Here is a 26643-nt window from a genome sequence, read left to right as displayed (position 1 = left end):
TGTTATCATTTCAAAGTCGTATAATTAGAAAAATTTTATTTTCAATAATTTTTTTTCTATTAGATAGATATATTGTGTTAAGCATTAGAGACCTTTGGATTAAATACTATAGCTACGGCTTTCAATAATAATTTATATATGTGTTGTTTGTACGTATGAATAAATATAAATATATATACACACATTATTATTGTGTTATATACATATAAATGCCGATTGGTATAATACAAATTGATCTTAGAAATGATATTTTATCTGAGCTTAATTAAAATAATACAATAACAATAATAATACATTCAACGGTAAATCAATAACAACTAAAATTGTTCATTTTATATTAGGTATCACATAGAATGATGATATTTGACATAAGCTATTGCAGCAAGTCCCTTACAAAATTCTTCTGTAACTACAACGCTTTCCAGCAACGTATTTTCCTTTTCCCTGTAATATCGTCAAAATATTGTTTTCGTCACATATTAATAAGCCAGGTAAGGGAATTTAATTATTTACTTACACATCATGAATACAAAAGTCCAATAATCTCTCTCGTGTTTCTTTTAATTTGTGTTTAGATTCAGTGGTCTTTGGTATCTCGTTAATTAGCTGCTTGACTACTTTCTGGAGACAAGTAAATAAACTTTTTGTGCCAGGCACTAATGGTAAAAGAGGATTTAATAAGAATTCATGCAGGTATGGATGCGGTAAGAGCGTTAATCTAGAAATTACGACCGTAAGTTGCAAGTTAATTTCATATTTTTGCTTAGACATATTGCAAACTTTATCGAAGAGCATAGTTAAAAAAGGTCCCATGTAAAATCGTGTAGCACCGTGATCAGCTTCTGGTCTGGAATCAGAACTAGCAGAGTCATCATGCGTTACTGCTTCCAAAGGCCATGCCATTAAAAAACAATCCCTTAATACAGTAGAATATTGTTTTTCCAGAACAACCATGCATCTTTCGTAACTATTGATATCAGGATCGGTTTGAAGATAGCGTGGCACCAGAGATAAGAAGCTAAAGCAAAATCATGTTCTAATAAGGTATAAAAAGAAGTGTGTATTTAAACATTCTAGAAAAAAAATGATGAAACCTCACCAATTGACAATCCTATGTATATTACTAGGAGCTAAAGTTCTGCTGTGACTTTGCTCATAAGAAAGATCTAATGTACTTTTTTTTTCTCTTTCTCTTTCATCTTCTTCATCGCTCCAAGATGTGATGGCACTATCTGCTGCTGTATTATCGTAATACCCTCGACTTGTTAAATACATTAATGCGAGACAATGGAGGGTATGTTCGTTTCTTTTATCTATTACTTCTTCGAACAATTTTAACGTTTCCACTGTCAGTTCGTCGCTATCCGTATAACAATTATTTATTAATCTATACAAAACTGGAGATGTACAAACGTTTGGAATTTCTGGATGCCTGTTATGCCCGACAAGCCAGTAGCTCACCTCTAAGAATTTTCAAAATAAACTTGTATTCTTTTATATTCTTTTATAAAAATTAATAATCATCTCGTGTGCAAAGACGTATGTATATACCTGTACATAATGTAGATGATGCAAGTTCTTTCCAACATTTTGTAATAAGTGCTGTTACTAGGATAACTTGATGATCGGCTAACGCAGGTGTTACTATCTTTTCAAAGAAATTTATCCTAATGTGCTTCGCCAATACATTAGCTACATCCGTAGATGCTTCTCTTATAAGCTGATTGCAATAATCAAACCACATGTAAAAAGCTGCGACTTGTCGACAACCGGGAAATTTTTTTTCCTTCGTCCATAATGGCGAATCCAAACCCCACGTTACTTCGATAACATCGACCTCATTTGGATCTACGTGAGCTGGTACGGCATTGAAAAGATTTTCCAAACGACTAGTAATAATTGACGGTAAATCACTTTGTGCTACCATTTGAGCGAACGTGGGATCTTCGAGCGAGGCTAAGACCATGATTCCTTCACAAGCTCTCACCCTAACCGTGTTGTCCTAGAATAAAAAGAGATCGTTAAAAGATATCCCATATATATATATATATATATATATAAAAGTCCTCATAAGATAATTGAATAAAATAAAAACTATTATTTACAGCACTGTTCACGTAGCTCATAAGGGCTTCCAATAGAAGGCACTTTGACTTCACTGGTATTCGCGAAGGTATCAAAAGACTTTGGCCGCAATTGTTCTCAACTGGATTATTTGTCTTGTCACATGTATTGCAATCTTCGGTGAGTCTCAAGTCTTTTGTATTCTGCAAACATGTTTCTATCTCGGTTACAGAATTGTCGAGTTCTTCTCTAAGCTTATCCGTAATATTTGAATTATTTTGTGTATCATCTAACAGATTCATAATCGAGGACGAATCACAGTAAGCATTTTGTGTGAGCGGGCTCGAGGATTGGGATATATTTTCCGTATCCTTGGAAGAAGTAGATGCATTCGAGCGTGTGGAAGAGTTATGCGGTAGGTCGATCTTGATACAGCTAAGATTAGAACACAATGACTTTCGTCTATTATTTTCAGGATTCAAAAGATTCGGATTTACCAGGGCTATTGCTTGAGTTTTTAAAGGCTCGAAAAGAGGATTAGAATTATTCTTTTTTCTGTTAGGAACGTAAGTAACCTTCTCGACTTCCAATCTCTCCGAGCTCGAACGATTCGAGCTACTTGGCTTGTGTAACATCGATACATCGTTTATTATGTTCGTCACGTGCGGATATTTGCATACTAAGAAACATAACGTCAAGAGAAATTGAATCTCTTCGGTTTCGATCGGAGACGGTGAATTTCCATTGCAAAGGGCGATCAGACGTTGTGTAGGCGAGTAGATCGAAGTGTGATGTAGCAAAGGATATTTCGATCGGCTAAGTAATTTTCTTAGAAATGAAAGACAGACCACTCTCATACCAGGTGGGGTTTCGGCTGTAGCTAACGAAGCTAACAGATCCAAAAGCTTGTGCTGTAATAAATATTCCAAACATGGTCCAGGATCGTTACCATCTTTTTCTTCTTCTAATAAAATCTCAAGTAATCTTTCGAGATGTCTTGGTATACCGGTCGATTGGATCGGAACTTTACAATCGTTCAAGTGATTGACATAAAAGTTCATAAGCTGCTTCCAGTGATAGGTGAAGTCTTGCAACGGCGTGGCCGGTGGTGCTATCTGAAAATCATACGCGACTGAACATTTAATAACTTGAGACATGAGACAGAAATCTATATGAAACTAAACGTTATATATAACGTTGCTTAAAGATATATATATATAAGTACTAAATTACGTAACAAGAAAAAAGGAATCTGCAATTTCGATGTCGCATTACGGTATTATGTTGCAACCAATCGTTATAAACAAGGTATTTATAGATCACAATCAATATAAGCTATTAAGCTTGTATATTGAAATATAAAACGATAAATGAAATTGAATGCTTGTCATTTTTTTCCTTGTAGGATAAGGCGTATAAGGAAAATAAATAACACGTGCGTTAAGGAATACAATTGGAGGCCTGTAGAGAAAAAGAGAGAGAGAGAGAGAACGAGAGAAAGAGAGAGGGATAGAGAGACCTTGAAGAGCGTGTGCGCGACAATTACGAAAGGTCGATCGATGAACGTTGCGAGAATGAAATGATTTTGAAATTATTTTATATTTGACAACAAACACAAACGTATACAAGTTTCTTTCTACCAATCTCTAAATTCATGAATAACGCTGAGATATAGTAAAAAAAAAAAAAAAATAAAAATGCCTCGAGGAAATGGTTAGAACTATATTATCATTTTATCACTCACCACGTCGATAGCATTTTTTAAGGCGACGTGTATGCCGCTAATCATTGTTCTACTTTGCCCAGAATCTTGTCGAAATGTTGATCGATCGAATCAAAGGCGCTGCTAAACCAATACCAGCATCATTTTCTCGTGGTTTCGCGGAACACAACATTATCTGTCGCTTGTCAAACCGCAATGTGTGCGTCTCCCTCTCTCTCTTTCTATCTCTCTCTGTTTATTTCCTTGTACGTCTGTCCGTACTATCCCCCCCACCGAAGCTTTGAAACGCGTTAGTTCGATTTTTCGACGCTAGAGGTAGCACCGAGACAATGTTTAAGATAAAGTATGTATCTGTTTATAACACGTAGATGAACGCGCGACACGGACGCGTTCACGTCGATTGGTAAGATTGTTTTTTTTTTTTTTTTTAATTTCGATAAACTAAAATACAATTAACAATAATTAATAAGTCTGTTGTATTGTTTTATATTAAATCTATCGAATATGTATATTTTTATTAATTATTTATTATTATTATTATTTTTTTCTTTTTTTCGAAATAACGAATGCATTATGATTTAAGATCTTTTATTTCGTAATGTCAAGTGTACAAGTAAACATCATTTAATGTCGTTACGTTAAATGTAAAAAGAAAAAACGTTTATTCTCGAGAGCGAGACGCTTTTCCTACATTTTCAGTGATATATCTCCTCGATGCACCTGTTCACACAAATGAACCAGCAGCAGCGCGCGCTTCAACATTTAATTATATAATTCGCCTTTATTTTTGTTTGTCTTTTTAATTTTTCTTTTTTATTTCTTTATATATATATATATATATATATATATATATANNTATATATACGTATGTATATTTATTTTTGTTTTTTAACTTAAATTTTTCTCATCGTCGGCATTAATCGTAGTTATATATCGATTTAATCTATTAAATTATAATGTACTAATTTTAATTAGATTTATTTTAATATCTTCCAACTATATCAAATATTATGTTAATAAATCACGTTTTGTGTTTTCAGGTATACAAATTTTATGTTTCATCGTTAAAATTTCAAATCCAACAGCCCAGCGCCGAACGATTCGCTATTATATTTACGCAATTTAACATAATCGATAGAAACTCATTTTTAATTTCATTCAGAAAGAATTTCAGAACGATCAAATGTTACATTCGTCTGTTTAATTAAATACTCACCGACTTAAGTCTTCGCAATCGTCGGAGCATCGTGATGATAGATAGGCAAAGAAGAAGGAACGAGGATTGGAAGAACTAATGATGTGATAGAAAAATTGACAACGTTTGAAAAAGACAAAAGACAAAAAAAAAAGCAAAAAAAAAATGTCATCAACGATAACGACAATCACTAAAAAATACCGCTTTTACGTTGGTAGGTCATTTTGTTATATTCGATCTTTATCACTGTCTCTATGCCATTATGTCTTATCGTATTTAACGATAAGAATATGTACGACGAATACAATATGGCAACCAAATTTATGCTCAACTATTTCCTTTTGGTTTCAATTTTCAATTCTTTCTTTTCTTCTTTTCAACGATCCTCCGTGGGAACAATTTTGGCCGTTGGTGTTAAACACGTAAATCTCACGAATTTATTTAAATGTTCTCATTATTTTCAGATTATTCTTCTCCTCATTATATCTTGAAACGTCGAGTGTCATTGCATACGACTAACGTAGGAACATTACTATTTTACGTTTATATTTCTGTTTACTCCACGAAGTTGGAGACTATTGAATAATTGCTATCTTTTCTCTCTCTTTCTCTCTCACACTCTCTCTCTCTCTCTTTCTTCTTATCTCTCTCTTTTTTTTCTGTTAAGTTATTAGATTAAATAGGATACATGAAACAAAATTTCGATTAAAAATTGAAAAGAATTTTCTATTTATATTAAATCCATCAAAATTTTCATTAAAATTTATCCTTAATTAAAAACAGTGACAAAAAGTATAGAATAGATTCTCAAAAAAAAAAAAAGAATAAAAAAAGAGAGAAACATCGAAGCTACGTGAAATAAATAAAAATATATATATATCCATATCTTTTTTGTTCGTGTACGTGTATGTGTGTGCATGTATGTTTTTGTTTTATTTTTATTAATATCTTCTTCGGATGCTCGTACAACTTTAAAAGAGAGAGAAAATAATATTGATCGTATTTTCGAGGTGATCGGAATAATATTATCACGGATTTGAACGTTTCGATATTTAATGAACAACGTTGATTCGAAAATGCGAGTTCTATGAAAGCACAATCGTATATCTAAATAATAGTCTAAAAAGTCTAAAAATATATTTCAAACGACGCAAAACTTTGTCAACTTGGCAGTTTACTCAGCAATTTTTCAATGCACACTTTCTTTTCCTAATTTATCTCCCTCTATTACTTTTTCTTATCCGGTTATTTTTCTCTCTACATATATATATATACATATATATATACATATATATATATTTTCTATTTCTTTTTGTTCTTTTTCGGCGATCGGTTTTAGCAACGATTCTTCATTTTCATTTTTATCTTTGCGTATGTTTTTCTTCACCTTATATTCTCCTTTTTATTTATTTTTATTTTCTTATTAGTTAATAAATTATATCGCGTTTCGTTTTCAATCCCGGTCACACAGTTAATTCACCTATACGATCCTCAGCTAGCCCCTTTGGCAGTAAAACGATTTTTGAAATTTTGTCGCGAGAGTTACGCGAAAATCATATGGTTTATTATTTTACATTTTTCGATGTATCAAAATATGCGATTAATTAGACGTATCTTCTTTTTTTTTTTTTTTTTTAGAAATTTTTATAATACGCTTGTGTTATTTTTTTCTTTCTTTTTTTATTTGTTCAGATACCCAAGGGAGCCGACGAATAATATTATATTATATTATATATTGTTTTTAAATCTCTTTTTTTTTCTCTTTTTATTTTTTTAACCAGATCTCTCGCCGTTACTTTTTTTTCGTTAAACTAACTCAAACATTTTTATGTGTATTTAAATATATGTTCTATATGCCCTGTCTTTTTTTATCTATACGCTTGCCTCTTAACAATAAGTTAATGGTAAAAGATCCTGTGCAATGGTGTATAAGTAAGTACGTAAAGTCGAGGTCATAAGTAGAGGTTTTGTTTTTTTGGTTATTTTTTTTTCTTTCTTTCTTTCTTTTTTGTTTTTTATAAACTAATAATCATCTCTCACGGGCTAGCCCTTGCCATGTTATGGCTGACGATCTAGGCTACTTTTGTGCTCTATGTACAAGACTTTTCTCTCTCTCTCTCTCTCTCTCTCTCTCCCTCTCATTCTCACTCTCTGTCTCTCTCTCTCTCTCACTCTCTCTCTCACTCTCTTCATATGTATCCGTGTAAATCTGCTACGTGCGTAAATTACGTGTTCTTCTTATCTTTCTGTATGTATACGTGTGTTTCGAGTATCGGCTCGTGTCAAATCGTTATCATTACTTCGTATAATTTGATATATGCTTAGTAGTTGATGTGGCACAGCCAAAGTCTTCACATTTTTTGCGAGGCCACCGCGGCAACTAACGCCGCACCACGACCACTTCCGTCTTCTGAGAGCATTAGGTCGAACTGTTGAAAGAAATTTTTTTATTTTTATTTTTTTTTTTTTTGTGGTCCATTTTTTCTTTCATATAATTATAATTTGAATATGTATTAAAATTTGTAACATATACTCGTCGCGTTTATAATATAAAAGATATTACACGGGACGAATATACGTATCATTTTATTAATGTGAAACAAAAAAAGATCGTGCGTTTTTAAATAAATATTTCGCTTGTATGTTAAAGTAATTTTATCGTTTTCTACAAAATTGCACTATCTGAAACAATACAATAAACTCACGAACTTTTGTGGTTCACTCCCTAATATATTATATATATATATATTTTTTGTTTTGTTTAGAACTTACTGGACAATTCGTCAATTCACTGATCTTTGCGGTCATAAGATCGTGAAAGTGGGGATGAAATCTGTAGACCGAACCGTCGATACCAACGGTTACGTGAGGTTCATCCATTTTATTTAAAAGCGTAGCGATACCAGCGCTAGCAAGATGAGCTGCCCTCCTCGAAACAACCGAACAAACATACCTAACGTTCTCACAATCCTGATCCGAAACATTACGTTGACCTAATTCCATCAAGATATCACGGCAATTCGTGTATTTACCTTTAGGATCACTGAAAATAGTCAATTCGATATTAGCGAAAAACAAATGAAAAAAAAAACGATATAATAGAAGAAATTTCAGGCTTCGTTTTACTTACTTTTCTATTTCTGATACGTATTTGGTGAAAAATTTGCCTTTCTTTTTGAGATCACTCGAACATTTGCCACCAAAGAGCAGACCATCGTTAACAAGCTTTTCAAGAACGAGCCTCGTAAGTTCGCCCATGTACATACCCGATATCATTTTCTCGAACAATTGTTTTCCAGGATTGATCGATTTCTCGTCGATCGAACGATCAAATTCTGTGAGAACAAAGTCGAGAGTGTCTTGTTCGCCAAAAGCACCCCACTCTGTATTGATCAACATGTGTTGCTTATTCTCCGAGTAATTTCCAGGAATTGCACAATCAACGTTATTCGTTTTCTCAACGTAACAAGCATTGGTTCCGGTTCCTGTGCAAAGAGAAACAATTATTTATTCGAAGTCAAATGAGAACAAGAAAAATATAATCTTGAGGATCATGGAATTAGAATTAGAATTTGTGTTGAATGAAACTTACCAACGATCAAGCCAATGCGACAATTTCTATTCTTCCAAGCACAGGACATTAAGGTACCAGTGGTATCGTTCAAGATGGCACAAACATCGATCTTGACGTCCTGCAGAGTTTAAATATCCTGTAATTTTGTATAAAATTGTAACGACTTTAATGGGATTCTTGTAACTGTCAAGAATCGTCCAATTATATCGCGACACACGATGGATATATACAATGTTTCGCGTTTCAAGAATAATTTTCAATCGATTAAATTAACAAAAGTAATTTGGAAATAAAGAAGTAAGTATTAAACAAGTGAAAATCGTACATTTCTTCTTCCGATGGCTTCCTCTAACAGAGCGACTACATCCTCGCCTATAACTCCGCTACAATTAAAGCCCTTTGTCCATCTTACAAGGTGGCCTTTTGTTAGACCGTACTGAGACAATGGAAAACTAAAGGTAAAACCGAGTGGTAGTATTTCATTCTGGAGATTTAGATCATTCACGAACAAAGCTAGACACTGTGCGATATGATCGAATAATTGAGTACCAGTACCCAACATAAGACTTTGTGGTATTGCATAGATTTTACTCTTCATATCGAAGCTCATGCCGTCCAGTGTGATCAGCAAAACACGAAAGTTGGTACCACCCAAATCCAATGCCAAAAAGTGACCTTTTTCTATACGAAAATAAAACAAAGAAAGAATATTATTAATAAACGTTGTCACACAATTTCATAGATTTGTATTTATATATTTTTATTATTCTATCATTTGTGAATTATATATATACCTGTTGCACCGAAAAATATTACCTGTGCCATTTGGAAGATCCTGTACGTATGTGGTAAAGCATTTCACAATGGCTTCCTCGTGAGTCGACTTTGCGAGTCCTCTATTAATCTCTTTTAAGAGCCTTTCCATAACCATTTTGAGTTGATCATTAGAGAGAACCAGACCCTTGCAGGCATCTCGTATCTTAGATAAGAAAATAAATAAGTTAAATACAACATTATAATTAATTTCTAATTTACTTATATATAGATAAACTAATAGACTAATTATCCGACAAATGAATAACGTTCTTTAAACGTTCTTCCACGAATTTCCTATTATATATATACATAATCATCATTAAGATTGAAAAAGGAAAAAAAAAAATATCGAAATAAAATAATGTGAAATTTCCTATTGCATAATTGTACTTCCTCAAACGACATTTAAACTAGAAATGAAAAATAACACAAAGTTTTCAATCGTTCGATTCATTCCAAGCTATACTTATATCAGATACGTTAAATCTACATCTATACTGTGTATTTAATCAACATCGTTCGATTTTAACGTGCGTTAATTGATTCGTTGGAATTAATTTAATGCAAATATATGCGAATTATGTCGCAAAAAATTCACGATCTTTCGGAATTTTGTCGAGATAACGCGAATTAATTCACCGACAGGTGTTTATTTCTTAAACTAATATATCTGAAACAAAATTTTCCACCCAAGAAAGCGTAGGTGTTTTTTTTATATCAATCACGAATATCACTTTTGTTTAAAATACGAATATTCATTTCCCTTGTTCTTCTTCCCGCTCGTTATTATGCAACGAAACGATATTTTATCTCGTTTCCTTTGAAAAATTATTTGAATCACGTGACATTTGGCGCGCTGGGTTTCCGATCACACGTGACTTCTATTTATCAAATCTCAAATTTCCCTTCTCGGAGGGGTTTGAACATCGATCTTCTTGTGACGTTGTTGGCACACCCGTAAGCCAGCCAATAAGGACGGTTCATGAATGAACAGATACAAAGAAAAACGATACAGGATGTAAATACTTATTCTCGTCGATTACTATAATATACTTGCACGCTAGTAAGCCAATGCACCCACTAATTCGCATAATAAACGTGCGGCATAACGCGTTAAAATTATTCAGTTAAAAAAAAAGGTATCGATCGTTATCATAATCTAACGTAATTTGCGTATGATTTATTCGTTTAAAAGATAAAGCATATTTCTTCTCTCACTCGTTGCTTGTTTAACCAGTTAAGTATGTTTGACGACCATATCCGTCATTGCTTGATTATCGCAACACACATTGGGACGCACATTGCAAAATGATCAACACAGTTAACTGGTTAATTTAATTTATAGTTGATTGATGGAAAGATCGTAAGCTCGGTGGAGAGATATGTAACATATAATAAAGTTCAATGTCACAATATCTTATAGTTCTTTTTTTTTCTTTTTTTTTGGATACTTGTCATCAACACAAAAATGATAACGCATTTGAAATCGTTCACTATAATATTAAATAGTTTGAATATGAAACGTATGATTCTACGATATTTAATGTTACGTTGGATCGCATAATTAAAAAGAAATATATTTCATGGGTCACTAATAATTGGGGTAGTCAAATAATTGTGATAACCTTTGTATTCGAATGTGCGTTAAGATGTTCGTCAAATGAGGATTTTTGTGTGAAATCTCAGTTTACAAAGATTAGTAAAGAAGCCTAGATAAATTAGACTAGGACAAACTTGATAAATCATTATTATGATTCATAATGATTCATGAGAAAAAATTGGACTCTTGACTCGATTGATATAAAAACGGTTAATATATTTTAATGATCGTATTACTTTCCACGTAATCTGTTCTTTCTCTCTTTGGTTGATGTAAAAATTGCATTCGTCATTCGGAGATATTCTCGAGTTCATTTCCAATTAAAACACATTTCTGCAGTTTTTCCTAGAAACTTGTAGATAAAGTAAACGATTGCGTGTGATATATATTATTATCATTATCATTGTTAATTATTATGCGTGACGATCGGTATGCAATCTTCTCGAACAAAGCTTTATTGTATTCGTTAATACAAACGATCGTTATTGATAATACTCTCGATATTATTTTTAAGTTATTCATTTCGTCGTGTGATTTGAAAATTACGGGGAAAATGTATTTCAAAAATATCTAAAGTAAATAAATACAAAAATATGCATACTCTAACGAAAAATTTCAATACTTAAATATATATTTCAAATAGTAATAATTTTTAAAATAATGAAACAATTTTTTGATATAATTAACGTGCCACACAAAATATATATATATAAAAAAAAAAACAAAAGTAAGGAGACTCGAAATAGCTTAATTTCATTTGAAAAAGTATAAAGTATGCGCAGGACTCGAGAAATACCGCGCTCATCAACGGACTTTGCCGAAAGGATTATATAATCATTATTATAATCATCATAATCATATACCTAATGTGTGTCGCGATAATCAAGCGATGACGGATATAGTCGTCAAAACACACTTAACTGGTTAAAAGAATTCGATTTATTCGTCCTTCGAAAATCGAATAATCGAAATATCGGACAAGAGAAAGAAGACTAATCAGTATGACATACTGACAACATGCCTTTTAATAACAATAATAATCCACACAAAAAATCTATAATCTTAAATAATACGACGAATGACGATATATATAATCATTACGAAAATAACGAATTATTACGAGAATAATTAATTATTAACACATACACAGAAAATATGTCATCCCGTATTTTCAATGGCTTAACCCCCCTTTTTTTCCAAATATTTTTATTCCTACCAATGACAGACACCGATTATACAAATCAATGTATTCAAGTTAATTTTTCGTGAAGAAGATTTACAAAAAGTAAAGAAGAATAATTAAGATTCCTGCGTAATAAGCCGGGGAATGTGAGCGGTAAAAGCAGTGGGATAGGGGGAGGGGGTGAGGGGGGGGGGCGGGGTACACAGTAGAGAACACTTGGTTATATTCCAACGTGCCAACGTACCAAAGTGTGTTCTCTTTATCGATTGTCTGTCTCTCCCCGTCTCTCCTCTGTCTCTCCTCCCTTTTCTCATCTATACATCAACTCACACACACACACACGCCCGCACACATATACTATTTCTCTTTCTCTCTCTCTCTCTTTCTATCTTTTGCCTTCTTACACCTCACCTCTTGCTTGATCGGATCGTTGGAAGATAAGGTGGATGTCTTCATTGCTCTCCCTTCGTCGCCCAAGGTCGAGCTACCCTCGAGGAACTTCGTGTTTTCCGAGTTTAGTTACAACGGTTTAAAAAGAAAAATAATAATCTACTGGTTGGTTGGTTGGTTGGTTGGTTGGTGTTGCTGTTTGATGATGAGACAGGACGAGCTATCAGAGCGGGGCTAGCAGATGAGATGTTTTTTTCACAGACGTTTTTACTATTTTTCGGAACAACCTCTTCCTCTTATTCTTATTCTTCTTCTTTTAGTACTTCGTTGTAATAACGAACGAAATGAGGAAAAGAAAGGTGTGGAAGAAATTTCGTAAATACACTCTCGACCGAAAGGAAAAAAACGAACGAATTGATTGGATCCTATGGACACTTCCGTTTTTTTTTTTTTTTCGGTCGCTTTCTCTTGACTTTGAATTATGTCTGTCTGTCTGTCTGTCTCTCTCTCTTTCTCTATTTATCTCTTTTACTCTTGCTTTTCGGCGTAAGTCGAACGTGCGTCGAACTGAACGAGTTCGATACTTCGTGTAACACTTTTAAGCGCACCCAACGAGTTTTATATTGGTACTACTGCTACAGAAGCGACTGATCCATGCCGCGCACCTACAGTGCCAATGGACAACCTTCCCATGAAAGAGAAAAGTGGGGGTGCGCCCATTGGGTGGAGGGGGCAAGAGAGATTAGAAGAAGGGGTATCACTGACGGCGTAATAATTTTCAAATCTAGCGCCTTTCGGGGAAGTCCCACAAGGCGCCAGACAATCGTCACTTTTTATTTTTCCTATTCCGATAAAGATAGCGAAATTTTTTTTTCTTTTCTTTTCTTTTTTTTTCTTTCTTGCAACAATTTTCCTTTTCCTTTTCACCTCGTTTCGTTCGTTCTTTTTTTTTATCTCGTGTTAGTAACACATATAACACACATGTTGGTCTTACAATTATGATGACTTTCCTCTCTTTACTTGTATTATCGTTTTATCGAATGACAGATCCTTTTTTTCTCATACTGTCGATCATATTTAATGAATGAAATGAGATAATATCATTGATAATAATCTTCATTTAAATCCTTGGAATGAAATTGGAACGATTATCGAACGTTACTGTGTAAAATAAACATTATTTATCATTGATGTGATCGTTTATTTATATCAATTTAGTTGCGATAAATTCATGTCAATTTATGGGAAGATTGAAATAACTTTGTTTTATGTATGCAATCAAATTATTTCTTGAAAATCTTTTTTTATTGAATAGAGTACCTATATAAGAAAGGAAGACATTTCGTTCCTGCGAACTATAGCTGCTTTACTCGGAGGTAGTTTGAACTTGGTATAGAAGTGTGGGGGAGAATTTCCCCTACCTAGAGAACAGACCGTTAACCGAGGCGCTATCGGTGAATGCACTCTGCGTATGGAGAGAGTTACCAAATGCTTGTCCTCGGGAAGGACAAAAAGGTCAAATTGTTCCTGCATCCCAGGCATTTCCTGAAATCGTTGCATCATGCAATCCTAGTCGTCTAGGATAATGACGATAACTCGTATCCATCTTTCGTAAATACGCTTCAATGTTTCACCATAGTCTCGACATCAAATCCCTCGTGCAATGGTCGTACGTTAAAATCGATATTGCGCGAGTAAGACAACGAAAGGTATTTCTTACGTTTATAAGTAAATTTCATTATTGAAGAAAGACCTTGTCGAAAATCATTCAAATGGAAAAGATCAAATAAATGATAATCAAATTTGCATAATGATCGGGATCGATTTGTATAATATAAGAAATGAATTGTTGACAGAAGAAAAAGGCGGTAAATTTGAAATTGTCGTATTGTATAATTTTCTTCCTCGTACGATCACCTCGAGCCACATTTCTTTTATTTTATTTTTCTTCTTCTTCTTCCTCCTTTCTTTTTTTTTTTTTTTCCTTCAAAAATAATCGCGTTCAAGGATTTACTATAATATTTTAACCCCTTCGCGATAGGAACTTCCGGCATTTTGTGTATCAATATGCATGTATTTAAGTATTCATATATGCTCGTATATTCACCGACAATAAGATAAATAATGAAATGCGTTCAAGGTGCGTTGTACGACGATAACACGTCAATATATCACCTTAAGGCTATTATTTTCCGATATAATCATACAACCAATGCAGTTATTGATTGCGATCTTGCTAGATTTAATCGAAGTTATTTTTCTTAAAATTATGTCGATTTTATATATACACATATATATAATCTCACATGTATATGCAATATAAATTCTTACCCCAACGAGAGAATATCTATTTAATTTAAATATTTTTCTGATATTTTATAAGTCAAAGTGAAGAATAAAAGTTTGTTATTTCGTATGAAAATTGATTCGACATAAAACGATCGTTATCATTATGAATAAGAAAACGATTAGAAACGAGTATGCCGTTTGAATGACGTTTTACAATGACGAAACGTGCCAACGTGATGTGATTTCCAAAGATGACGCAATTACGGCTTCCAATGGTGATATTATATATGTTGTTAGAGACGAGGGAGTGAAAGTCGCTTTCTGATTGGTCATTCCCGAGGGCTCGAACGGTCGATCCCTCGTCGTCATTGTGAACGATGTAGTAGTAGTAGTAATCGTTTGACTCACTCACGTACATCTATGAACCCTTTTCAGTTGGCTCACGAACGCCTTCTTTTCTGGCATCCTATATTCTCAAGGTCATTCAAGAAAAAAGATTAAAACGTGTATGTAGAGAGAGAGAGAGAGAGAAAGAAAGGGAATGCGCGTATTTGTGTGTGAACCCGCAAATGTGTGCAGTATGTGTGCAAAACCACAGTTATGCATATCTCTGTGTATCTGTTTGTATGTGTAGGGATGACCGTATTCAATGGAATTCTTTGGAACGTCCTCTGTAAAATACGTGAACGTGACGAAAGAAAATGGCCGTCGAAGGTGGGAACGTGCGCGCGCACACATACACGCGCATTAAATATACACCCCGACGACGAATGTTTTATTTATAAACTTTAAAATACTTTTATAATAATATGTCCAATATTTATCGTAAAGATTACTTTGTTTCATTATATATATATATCTGATTCAAAATTAATAATATTTGTATTTAATAATAGAAATATTTTGTGTTAAAAGTTTCCTGATTTTATGAACGATTGGAATAAACAAAAAGATTATCAATTGTGAAATCTTATCGAGCCAGTCGTAAGAAATTATATTTGATTTCGACGTTCTCTCTTCATTATTATGGTTAATGAGTTAATTAAAGACTTACGTATCTGTTACGTGTGTCAATTTTTCTTGTTTTGTTTTTTTTTCTTCTTCTTTATCGAGAATCGAGACGGAAAAATAATGGTAATTACGAAATTTTATTAAAATAATTATGAGATATCATATTTGACACATAGTATTATTTAATTAGATATTAATAGTATTTATATATATAGTGCGTGTATATTTCCTTGTGAAAACTATTCGGTTTTATTGAGATATATGAAATGGAAGTATAGAACAAATAATAAAATTTTGATTGAATTGCAAATAATGCACACATTCGATTTAAAACGTTCCTCTTTTAAATATCATAAATGTATTCATAATACTTCGTTAGAAAATAATTTATGGTATTTATATATTACGTTTTCCTTTTATAGAAGAATTTTCTTTTTATCAAAACAATGTGATGAAAAAAAATATAACACCAATTATAAAATCTTATCGGATTATCTGAAAGAACTTATCTTAGCAATTCGAGATGATATCAGAATACGTTTTTTTTTACGTGAGATTGAAGGCTTATGTTCGTCAAGCTATCATACGAGTATTAAGATATCCAATATGTACACACACCTATATTTATGTATGTATGCGTACGTGTTAATATTTTAAACCGACTCTAACAGCGACAATTAAAATTCTCAAATGCATCATCGACTAAGTCGATAAGTTGAGTGATATGAACATGGCATCCGCTGATAACATACGTATTGCATTCCTATAATAAAAATGTAATGCAATTTGATTGTTGCAATCGATGTATTATTCATAATATGAATAGAAATTGACATTTCCTCATCTTTATTATTTATTCTCAACACTCAGCTAATTAATTTATCATTTTTTTCCATCTCATTTCTCGATAAACCTTATTAAAATTATATCTTGGAAAATACATATATTAATATATATAATATATCTTATTAATATATTAATAATTTATAATAAACTCATTCACCAATATATTAAAGGGGGAGGAATGCATAAATTAAATATAATTTATAATATTTTTTGTTAAACACGAATGAAATTAAATTTTACTCGATCTAATACAAATATATAACAAAGTTTTGTAATAGAAACGTGCTTGCGTTCACGTATACGCAAGAATGTTTCGATGTTTAAAGATTCACCTATACACCTCTTTTATGACACGTCATACTTAAAACCGGCAACGCATGCACGCGTATATACGCACGTCTCGTTCCAGAAATTTTTGTACTCCGTTAACCCTACTACGTGACCTGTGTAATCTGCCAATTTATTTCTCCGTTCTTCTAAGAAATTTATTTTCGATCACGATTATTTCAACGTTCATTTTTTTCCCCTATTGATATTTTTTCACGTTATTTCAAATCGTTCCTAAATCGTAAATCCTCGAATAACATGAGAATATTTATTTCTAATTTATCATTGACACATTTTTTCATTTCATTTATTTCCGGGATTCAACGCGATTCATGAATGATTAAAATAAATTTGAGAAAATAAATAAATTTGTAATATTTAAATACACACACACACATAAGAAAATTCGAAATATCTAATTTAAGCTCGTATAATATATTATAATTACATAGTATTAAATACAACGCAAAATAAATATTGAAGGAAATATGTGTTATATGTTTTTTTTTGTCCAATTACACAATTAGAAAGAATGCTGATTAGATATATACAAATTAGTTTAATGGCTGAAGTATAAATGTTCGCTTTATAAAATATCCTAACGAGTTTAGTATTACGAAGAAGTCAAGTAGTTTAGATCACGAACTTTGAACTTTTCTCTTCCAGACGATAAATAGAAATAAATCAAATTGATTTATCTCTAAATACATTAAGGGAATTATTTTCTGTTTAATAATCGATCGATTATACAATTTTTCTATTAAAGTTGATAAAGAAAATAAATACAAGCAGTTTTGATGCGAAACATTTTCAAGAAAAAAAAAAAATGTGTTGAAAAATTAATTTATAACGAAACTCGTATGTATATATATATAAAAAAAGAATAAAAATAGAAAACAAATTTTGATCTTTTAACGTTACCTCAATTTATTTTTATTTTAACGGTATGCAAAATTAGATAAATTAATAAGCGTGCACTTTTTTTTTCCTGTTTATAGTAGAAAAATAATGATATTGAATCTATTTAAAGATGATAATAATTGAAATATTTAAAACCGCAAACATTATTACCTGTTTACATGATAATTATACATATCTCGTTGAAAGTTGAAATTACATAATTAAAGCTTTTTCCTTTTGTATTTGAACATTAATATTTACATGTATGCTATCATAAAATTCATGTCTAGTCCTAGACGATAAAAATTCGATATTGTCTCATCGAATAAGTATTTTACGAAGTCTGAAGATAAAAAGAAAAAAAAAACATTATCTAGTCAAAATAGTATCATTTTTTTTGTCCTTATCTATTACGGTTAAAGCTTCAAAATAATTTGCTAGAAAAATTTCAATCATTTGTCTCTCGTTCGCTTTATTGATATATGTTACGAAACATTTATATTTATCATGGGAAAAAAAAATGACAAAAGTGGCAGGAAAAGACTATCAACAAAATTATGTAAAGAAAAGAAAAGAATTCATTATATACGTATTACTTTTATACAAGCATACGATAAATTGAAATCTCCCAACAACAATAAAAAATAAAAATAAGCAATGCAATAGCTGATTAGATATATATATCAATTTTTTGTTTGTTTTTAAGTTAGAAACGAAATTATATGATTTCATAAAAAATAATATGTGATATAATTTGTATTATGCCAGTACATATGACTAATATTAATTATAATATAATTATTATAATTATATTTAATTATTGTATAACATATATTATGTTATACTATATCACATTTTTGTCTTGACTATATTTACTAAAAAATATATATACAATTTGAAAGTTACGTGATATAATAGTGGGTTAACAAGTTTCTATGTAAACATACATTCTTTTTCGAAATATAGAAAGCAATAAAAAGCATCACGCATCTACGTGCCATCTCTCACGAATCTACAGAAATCATGAGAGGAAAAGAGAGAGTTAGAAAACCACATGCGCCGCGCGTTTTCGGATGAAACTAGTCATGCTCCAGAGAGGAAGCATAATCGAGTTGTGTGTGTATGTTAATATATAACTGTAGGAAATAAGAATTTCTCGTATTGAATATTTTCAAAAGAAAAAGAACAAATTTAAGAACAAAAATATGACTGGATTGTAAACCAAATTCTTCGAAACAGGCGAATGAAATTTAACGATAAATTAAATATTTAAAATTAATAATAAAAAAGAAATTCTAAGAGTAATATATATATATATTTCTAAATATTAAATTTATATAAAAAATATTGAAAGATACGCAAAGTGGAATTTTAATTGACACGTGAATTTCTCGTTCGATAAAAAAACAAGAGAATTAAAATTAAATATTGAACAAAAAAAGATAAAAAAAACTCCAGCGACAATCTTTCAATTACATTTTCCTCTTATTTCCTAGTCGATATGTTAATAACATTAAGCATGCGCTTTCTGCATTTTCTCGGTAGTGTAATGCAAATACGTTTAAACAACGCATCGAAGAGTTAGGCTGTTTTTTTTTCAACGAGAGAATACGAAGATGTTTGTTATGTTGACAAGGACGAATCCGATGAATTAATTAGTTGCAACCGAGAGACAAGCAAAAAATTATTTAAATAATATAAAACATCGTGGAGATGCAATATAACTACCAATAAGAAAAAGAAAAAAAGAAACTTTGTGAGACGATCTAATATGTTATACAAGGTGTCTTTAATATCTGGACAAATAATTAGAGTTAGCATAAATTTTGTTTAAACGTATCCAATCTTTCCATCGCAGAATAATATAAATCATATTAAAAAAAAAAAAAAAACGCTATTTATTATTCCCATTGAACAAAATGTTGTTAATCAATTTTATTACTTGATAACACATATATATATATATATATATATATATATTTGTCTATGTGGCCCAGACTTTTTATGAACATCAACCTGTATTACTAATATTAAATTTCAATAAAACTTTATTAGCCAAAACTAAAATCGATAAACAAATTTGTTCGTTCGTCTACTCGTGATCTATAAATACTAAAAATACTAAATATCAAATTTGGTTTAGAGTAAAAATTGTCATCATTAGTTATTAAAGACTTTCCTCGTGTTCTGACGTAGCGATTTGTTCGCGTTGCATCACGTGCGTTTCTTGCACGAGTGTGAACACGAGTAAACAAGTACGCCAGTATTATATATACACGTACGAGAGTAAATATATGTATTTATACATAAGTATAATATGTATGAGGATCTCTGGTTATCACATGACGTAAAAACGCTTTATTAACGTACATTTTTTCTTTATAAAACGCGTTAGAACGAATCTGATTTTGATCGATTGATTTATCGCTAACTATTAACTTTTATTTTAGTTCGATCGATCTATTTTATATATCGAATACTCTCGTATTCGTTATTAATAAATTAAAAATAAAAAATAAAAAATATCTATATATGTTACTATATACATACATACATGCATACTTAACGTATGCGTAGTTTTATAAGGAAATTACGTAACGACCAATCTATCTCTTCCTTTTAACATAGTTGTTGCCTTAGCATATATTTACACGATGCTTCTTTTGTATAGTTTACACAAATCATATAACTCCCTTCATTTTATTTTTAAAAACGATATAAGTTTATAGAATTGAATGTTAACATCATTAACATATCGTTTCAAATACGTCATGGATCATGTAAAATTCATGAAAAATAAAATCCATTATAATTTGCCATTTAAATACTCTTTCTTACGAAATTTCTCGAATGAGATGCAATTTTATATTTTTCTTATTTCTTTCATTCAAATTACAATGCATAAAATTTGTAAAAAAAGATAACTCAAAGCTAAAAAAATCGATACTATTTGTAATATAATAATCAAATAATATATCGTAATCGTTAATAGTTCAAGTTGTTATAGAGACATCAACGAAAGTATTATAGATACCTCAATGATCCGACTAAATACGATACGTCACTGCAAATGTTAATAAATGCGTACGCATTTCACTCACGAGTTTTTCTGTCGTAAAGCCTTGCATTTTCTTCATTCAATTGGCAATCGTCAAATAGGAATGATCGGCGTCTATTCGAAGTATATTTTTGTTCACGTTAAATAAAAGCAACAACACTAAATAATTAGAAACAAATGTAAAAAGAGAACAACTTTTTTGTCCCCCCTTAGATGAAATAAAACAACTTTGTGCAATCACACACCAACAATAACGACGTATATAAAATGTCTGTCTATAGAATTCTGAATACAACGAAACACCTAGTCGCATAGAATCGAATGACGCCAGTGATAATTCGACCAATAGAAAATTTTCTTAGGACGTACATTGACTTGAACTGACCAATTGGAGCGTCCAATTTCGTTGAAGTTTTACATATCCATTTTTTATACTGTGTAATTTGAAAATTATTCTCGTTTTTTTTTGTAATACTTATTAATTAATCTTGAATTTTTATCGATTAATATAATAATTATTGTTTAAATGGTAAGAAAAATAAATAATGACGTTGCAATTTGTAAGTGAGTCTAACAATATGTAAAATTAAGAATAATTTGCAAAGGACGTACAACTTATTTTTTTTTTGTTTTTTATATATTTGAGGAAAAATTTGCGTCAGTTTTTTTTGGCTGTTTTCTATATTTTCCCCCTAAAGTAAGATATCATCGATAGGATGTGCAAATCGGTTCGATTAAATTTAATTAAAAGTTATTCGCATTCGGATCACGAAAGTACTTCAATTTCGAGATCATGATTGACATTTTTTTTATCTTTCTTCTTTTTTTTTTTCGAAACAATTCGAATCATACGAGTTTGATCGAATCTTTATCGTTAGGAAAAAAAAAAATTTTCCATTAAAACATTAACACGATAAATATTTATCATTAGGTTAAAGAAAGGTAAAAGGGTGGAAAGAGAAAGAGAAAGTTCGTTAAAATGAACAAAAAAATATTTCGTTTCTAATTACGAAAAAAAACCTAGTTGCCTATCTGTTTGCCTACCTGGTATCATTAATACGCTTGTAGACTTTTAAATAAACTCATTTGAAAATTAAAATAGCGTTCATTGCCTTTTCGGGGACCGGAGGTACACACATTTCTTCGCTATCTTTGCAACATGGTCTTCGAACGATTATTTTAAGCGGCTGAAATAGTATACGAAATTGTTCTCGATAAATAATATATTCAATTCATTTAAACATATTTTTTTTATATCATTTTATTTTAAATCGTTCCAATACCGCGTTCATGAGTTTGTATTTCAAATTAATATTGTAAATTTTACGCGAACAATTTTTCATTTATTTTATATTATTTTACTGAATTATAAACGATCCATTTTTGGTTATTATCTATTATCTTTTTCTGTAAAATATTCGATCGTAAGTAACTCGGTAAAAAGACATAAAAGATTAAATATAAAAAATAAAACCTTAAGAAAGATCTGATATATATATATATATTCTAATTACGATCGATCGATGAAAATATTTTAACGTAATTACCCAGTTTTCCCCCGGTGTATATTCCATAATACGAACTAAAAGAAATCGATGATTATATTAAAACGTCAAAGGCAAAACTATAATAGGTTCATTGATTTTTAATGAAGTTCGTCGAGAATCGAAATGATCGATCGTAATTTTATTTCGAGAATTCGTTATTATATATTTATTTGTATTTTTTTTTAATTTCTATATATAACATTTTCAATAAATTATCCTGAAATTCGAAACTTACAAAATTTCGATAAATAATATCAAGACCAACCATAAAAATTGCTATCATTTATAATTGCATTATAAATTTAAATTTTATACAAAAAATGTATTTAAAATTCTTCGAGAAGTTAAATATCGGTCAAGTTATTTTGATAATAAAATTATCACAAAATTCTAAAAATTGATTAAGCAACATTCTTTGCCTCGTGAACGATACAATTATTGATCGTTTCGTATATTCGTTATATTAATAAAATAATAAATCATTTTAATCGTTTTACCTCAACCGATTCCTTTAACGATGTCGTTAAAATATAATCTTCGATTTCCATCGTCATCTGTTTATCGTTACGACACTTACAAATTCTACTTAAAAACGACATTGTCTTCTTGGTATCCATAATATTTCATGTATGTTTCTTTCTCGCGAATGAAACTTGTGTTAACTGCACGAAGTCAAATAATAAACTGATCTAATAACACCTATCAACCGATCGGATATAACAACTATGAACAAAGCGATCAACGATTGATTAAACGGCAATAGAAATATCAAAATATTACTAAAGTCATCCCGCATTATCTTTTTCTTCAAAATGTCTTTTGTTTTATTAGGATTATATATTGAATTATGTTTCCCGGAAGTAAATAATCATTTTTAATTAAATATTTAGGCGTGACACAACGCGGACGCGTATACAAACGTATTGAATTTGTAAAGTATATCGAATATCGAGCTTTTTTTTTTATTAGATCTTGATCACCTTCGAACGTCTTATCTTTCTTTAAGTTATATTTCTTTTAAAAAATAAAATATAGAAATTTGTCCACGTCACTAACATAAGATGACGTTTCCTGTCGCATAATCGCATTTTTTTAATCTCTTTCTCACGAATGTAAATATGTATTTACGTGGGGTAACACATGTGTATACATATACATTAAATGTGTGTACGTTGTATGTTTGTATACATATGTCTCTATAAGCACATACGACGTGCGATTTCAACGAGTTAAAAGTATAATATATCTGAAAATAGAATAACTTGAAAGGCACCGTGTATCTTATCTAATCCATGAATCAATCGTTAAGTTTTCGAATCCCATTTAAACATATTGTTATGTTTTCCCGCCTAACGAAAAAATAAATTCGCCAATAAGAAATCATTCTTTGAGAATTAGTGATTATAATTTTTACACGTTGAGTTAATGTTTTAAGTCTTGGAAATATTAAAAATTATTTATCCGTATCTTTGTAGTCGTTATAAAAGGATATATTCTTGACTCGTAAAAAAAAAAGAAATACAAAGAAAAACATTCTTCTATAATCGTACGCGTACGCTTTAAAAAATTATGGCAACTAATAAAATTAAATTTATTTCGTTCATTTGGGTTTATTTACGAATATTGCCCAGTTAATTAATCGTTATCTCGTTTATTTACGATGCTCTTCAATATTGAAGGAAATTGTATAATTAAAAAGTGACTTTATCTAAATCTACGAATAAATTAAATACAACGACAAAATAATAATAACGACGAAGCGACGACTAAAATATAACAATAAAATTATAATTGTCTCTGTGTGTAATTTTCTCTTCGTAACGCGTTAAATAATGCATTTGAAATTAATTCAGGAAATCTTCGTTAGAGTGCACTATCGTTGAAACAAAACATGCGCGCGCTCTATTTTTATAATTTGAGTTACGCGCATATTATTATATACATACTATATAAATAAATAGATGTACCTTTCATTCTTTCGTCGAGAAATTATCATTCAAGTTTATCGATCGCGAGTTATTTTTTCCTTTTTTTTTTTTTTTCGTAATACTCGCATAACAATTTATATATCCTAGCTATATTTTCATAATCTCCATCGTTGGATGAGTTTACGATAGGCAATAATATAGCAATAAAAAAAAAATGAACTTTTAAAAGATACTCATTGTAAATATATTATACATTTGTCGGTATTAAATAATCACCACATGCTTAACATTATCGATTCTTTTTTTTTTTAGCAATAATAAGCAACAAATTATGACTTTTTCCAAAGATTAACTTCCTTACAGATAATTAAATATCGAAAATTATCTGTTGAAAAAGTAAATATAACGAATATTAATATTAAATATTAATGAATTGATTTTGCAAATCAGGAATTTCGTAATACGAGGAAATCTCACTGCGTTGTATCGGAACATTATTAATTTGTGATTTAAACATTCATTCGTTAATGTTCTCTTTATCTTTCTCTTTAACTTCCTACTCTCTCTCTCTCTTTCCCTTGTTGTCAGTATCCTTTTTTGTCGCACATTCATATCGCACGTCAATAAATCAGAGATAATGGACAAAAAGAAACATTATGTATTTTGACGCATATCGATGGACCGTAACAGCGCAAATAATATCATTTCGTAATTTATCGACCTTGTAACCCTCCCTATCACCCCCCGACCGTCTTTCTCTTTCTCTAATTCTCTATTGGTCTATAATGACCAATTTAGAACGAACTGGTTCGAACCACACGATGCAGGAGGTTAAAATCAAAGAATTTACCCTAACAAGCTCTAAACATTTAAATCCTATTGTATATACACACTACGATTAAAGTAAATCCCTTAGAAAAAAAAGACATGTTTTATATTTTGCAGATCACATCGTAAACTAGAATAAGTTCCCTTATAGATGTAACGTTCAATTAGCGAATTAACGAGTCACCTTGTAATAATTAATAAACACTCTCGTAACTAATTCGTAACTAATTAGACACTCTTCCTTACACGTAACCTTCCTCGACTTATGCAATGGGAGAAAGTCAAGGCCATTTTAAAGAAGGTTAAACGGTATCAGACTCACCGTTTGATCTATAAACTCCCATTTCTCTTCCAAGTAGTTCCAAGATTCTTCCGTCATCTCCGTTTTATTCAAGGTCGATATTGTTCGCCAGAAATCCTCGTACAATCTGATGTTCCCGATACACGTAGAAAAGGAAGAAGAGTGAAAACTCGCGATCAATCTATTTTTTTAAGGGAGAGTATTCCAAGTGCGTAACGATCGCTGATTAATGAGAGCCGATCTTTGCGCCTCCTTAGTGATCACTAAAAGCTTACATCACACGAGTCCTACATCCGTCTATCTCTTTTTTCGCGGCTAGAAATACAACGACTTCTGTGTGCGTGCACAGAAAATTATTTTGGGCGATCGTGACCAAACGAATTCTCTTCAAGTTCTGATCTTGGATCTTTTTGATACCTCCTTCTTACTTATAGTAATCATGATATTTATGAAGTATCTTCAGCCTTATATCCTTCCGATTCCTTTTATTAATATTTCATTACTTAGGACTAAATGATTCATGTTAATTGTTTCCAAAGAGAAAATGTTTAACGATGCAAAATATCGTTTTGTTGTCTTACAAGGGGGATTACCCCTTTATCATTTCGTTGTCGAGATTTGTTTTACCGACTGAACGAACAAATCCCTCAGTCGTCGATATTCGATTTTTTTTCTCCACTTCTTTTTGTTTCTTATATTAAAATTTATGATCGATTTATATATGTGTCTATTATTTTTGACGTTATAATTTTTCAGAAATTTTGTTGATAAATTAATAATAATTGATCTCTTATCAATAGAGATACTTTCGTATATTTTGATCGTTTCCAGATCGGTAATTTGTATATTCAAAAATGGCGCAACGGAGAGTACAAAAGAACATCGATAAAAATATAGACAATGAGTTTTCATTTTTTTCAATTAGTCGACAATTGCCGTTCAAGCATCTTGCGTTGTTAGTAATATCAGTGTTTTAAGATTAATTAACAATTATTATTTTTATGAAAATCTAAAAACATAAACATATAATTAAATTTTGTTAAACACGTGCTTTTTCTCTCTC

The 26643-nt window shown here is 31.0% G+C and overlaps 2 protein-coding genes across 5 annotated transcripts; both read right to left on the bottom strand.

Annotated features, from left to right (window-relative positions):
* Nucleotides 1-21: 21 nt before the first annotated feature.
* Nucleotides 22-4198, bottom strand: LOC106784332 (protein FAM160B1-like). Its single transcript, XM_014743745.1, has 6 exons — nt 3809-4198; nt 2106-3179; nt 1552-2002; nt 1100-1463; nt 518-1018; nt 22-444 (listed from the first exon to the last, which is right to left on the bottom strand). Exons 1-6 carry the CDS (start codon nt 3851-3853, stop codon nt 345-347), a joined length of 2535 nt encoding a protein of 844 aa, XP_014599231.1. The 5' UTR covers nt 3854-4198; the 3' UTR covers nt 22-344.
* Nucleotides 4199-6964: 2766 nt separating this feature from the next.
* LOC106784326 (hexokinase type 2) lies at nt 6965-25810 on the bottom strand. 4 transcript variants are annotated; one of them, XM_014743735.1, is made up of 7 exons: nt 25602-25810; nt 9373-9535; nt 8882-9237; nt 8575-8674; nt 8113-8467; nt 7755-8025; nt 6965-7411 (listed from the first exon to the last, which is right to left on the bottom strand). In XM_014743735.1, exons 1-7 carry the CDS (start codon nt 25656-25658, stop codon nt 7334-7336), a joined length of 1380 nt encoding a protein of 459 aa, XP_014599221.1. In that variant the 5' UTR covers nt 25659-25810; the 3' UTR covers nt 6965-7333. The 4 variants fall into 4 exon arrangements, with proteins under 4 accessions (XP_014599221.1, XP_014599220.1, XP_014599223.1 ...); XM_014743734.1 differs by lacking the exon at nt 25602-25810 and adding an exon at nt 23021-23102; XM_014743737.1 differs by lacking the exon at nt 25602-25810 and adding an exon at nt 21020-21187.
* Between the last annotated feature and the right edge of the window lie 833 nt (nt 25811-26643).

The sequence above is a fragment of the Polistes canadensis genome, unplaced genomic scaffold, assembly GCF_001313835.1.
Source record: "Polistes canadensis isolate GaletaPanama2010 unplaced genomic scaffold, ASM131383v1 scaffold_33, whole genome shotgun sequence".
Lineage (NCBI taxonomy): Eukaryota > Metazoa > Arthropoda > Insecta > Hymenoptera > Vespidae > Polistes > Polistes canadensis.
Note: the sequence above shows the minus strand (reverse complement) of the source record. Positions and strands in the feature narration are given on the sequence as shown.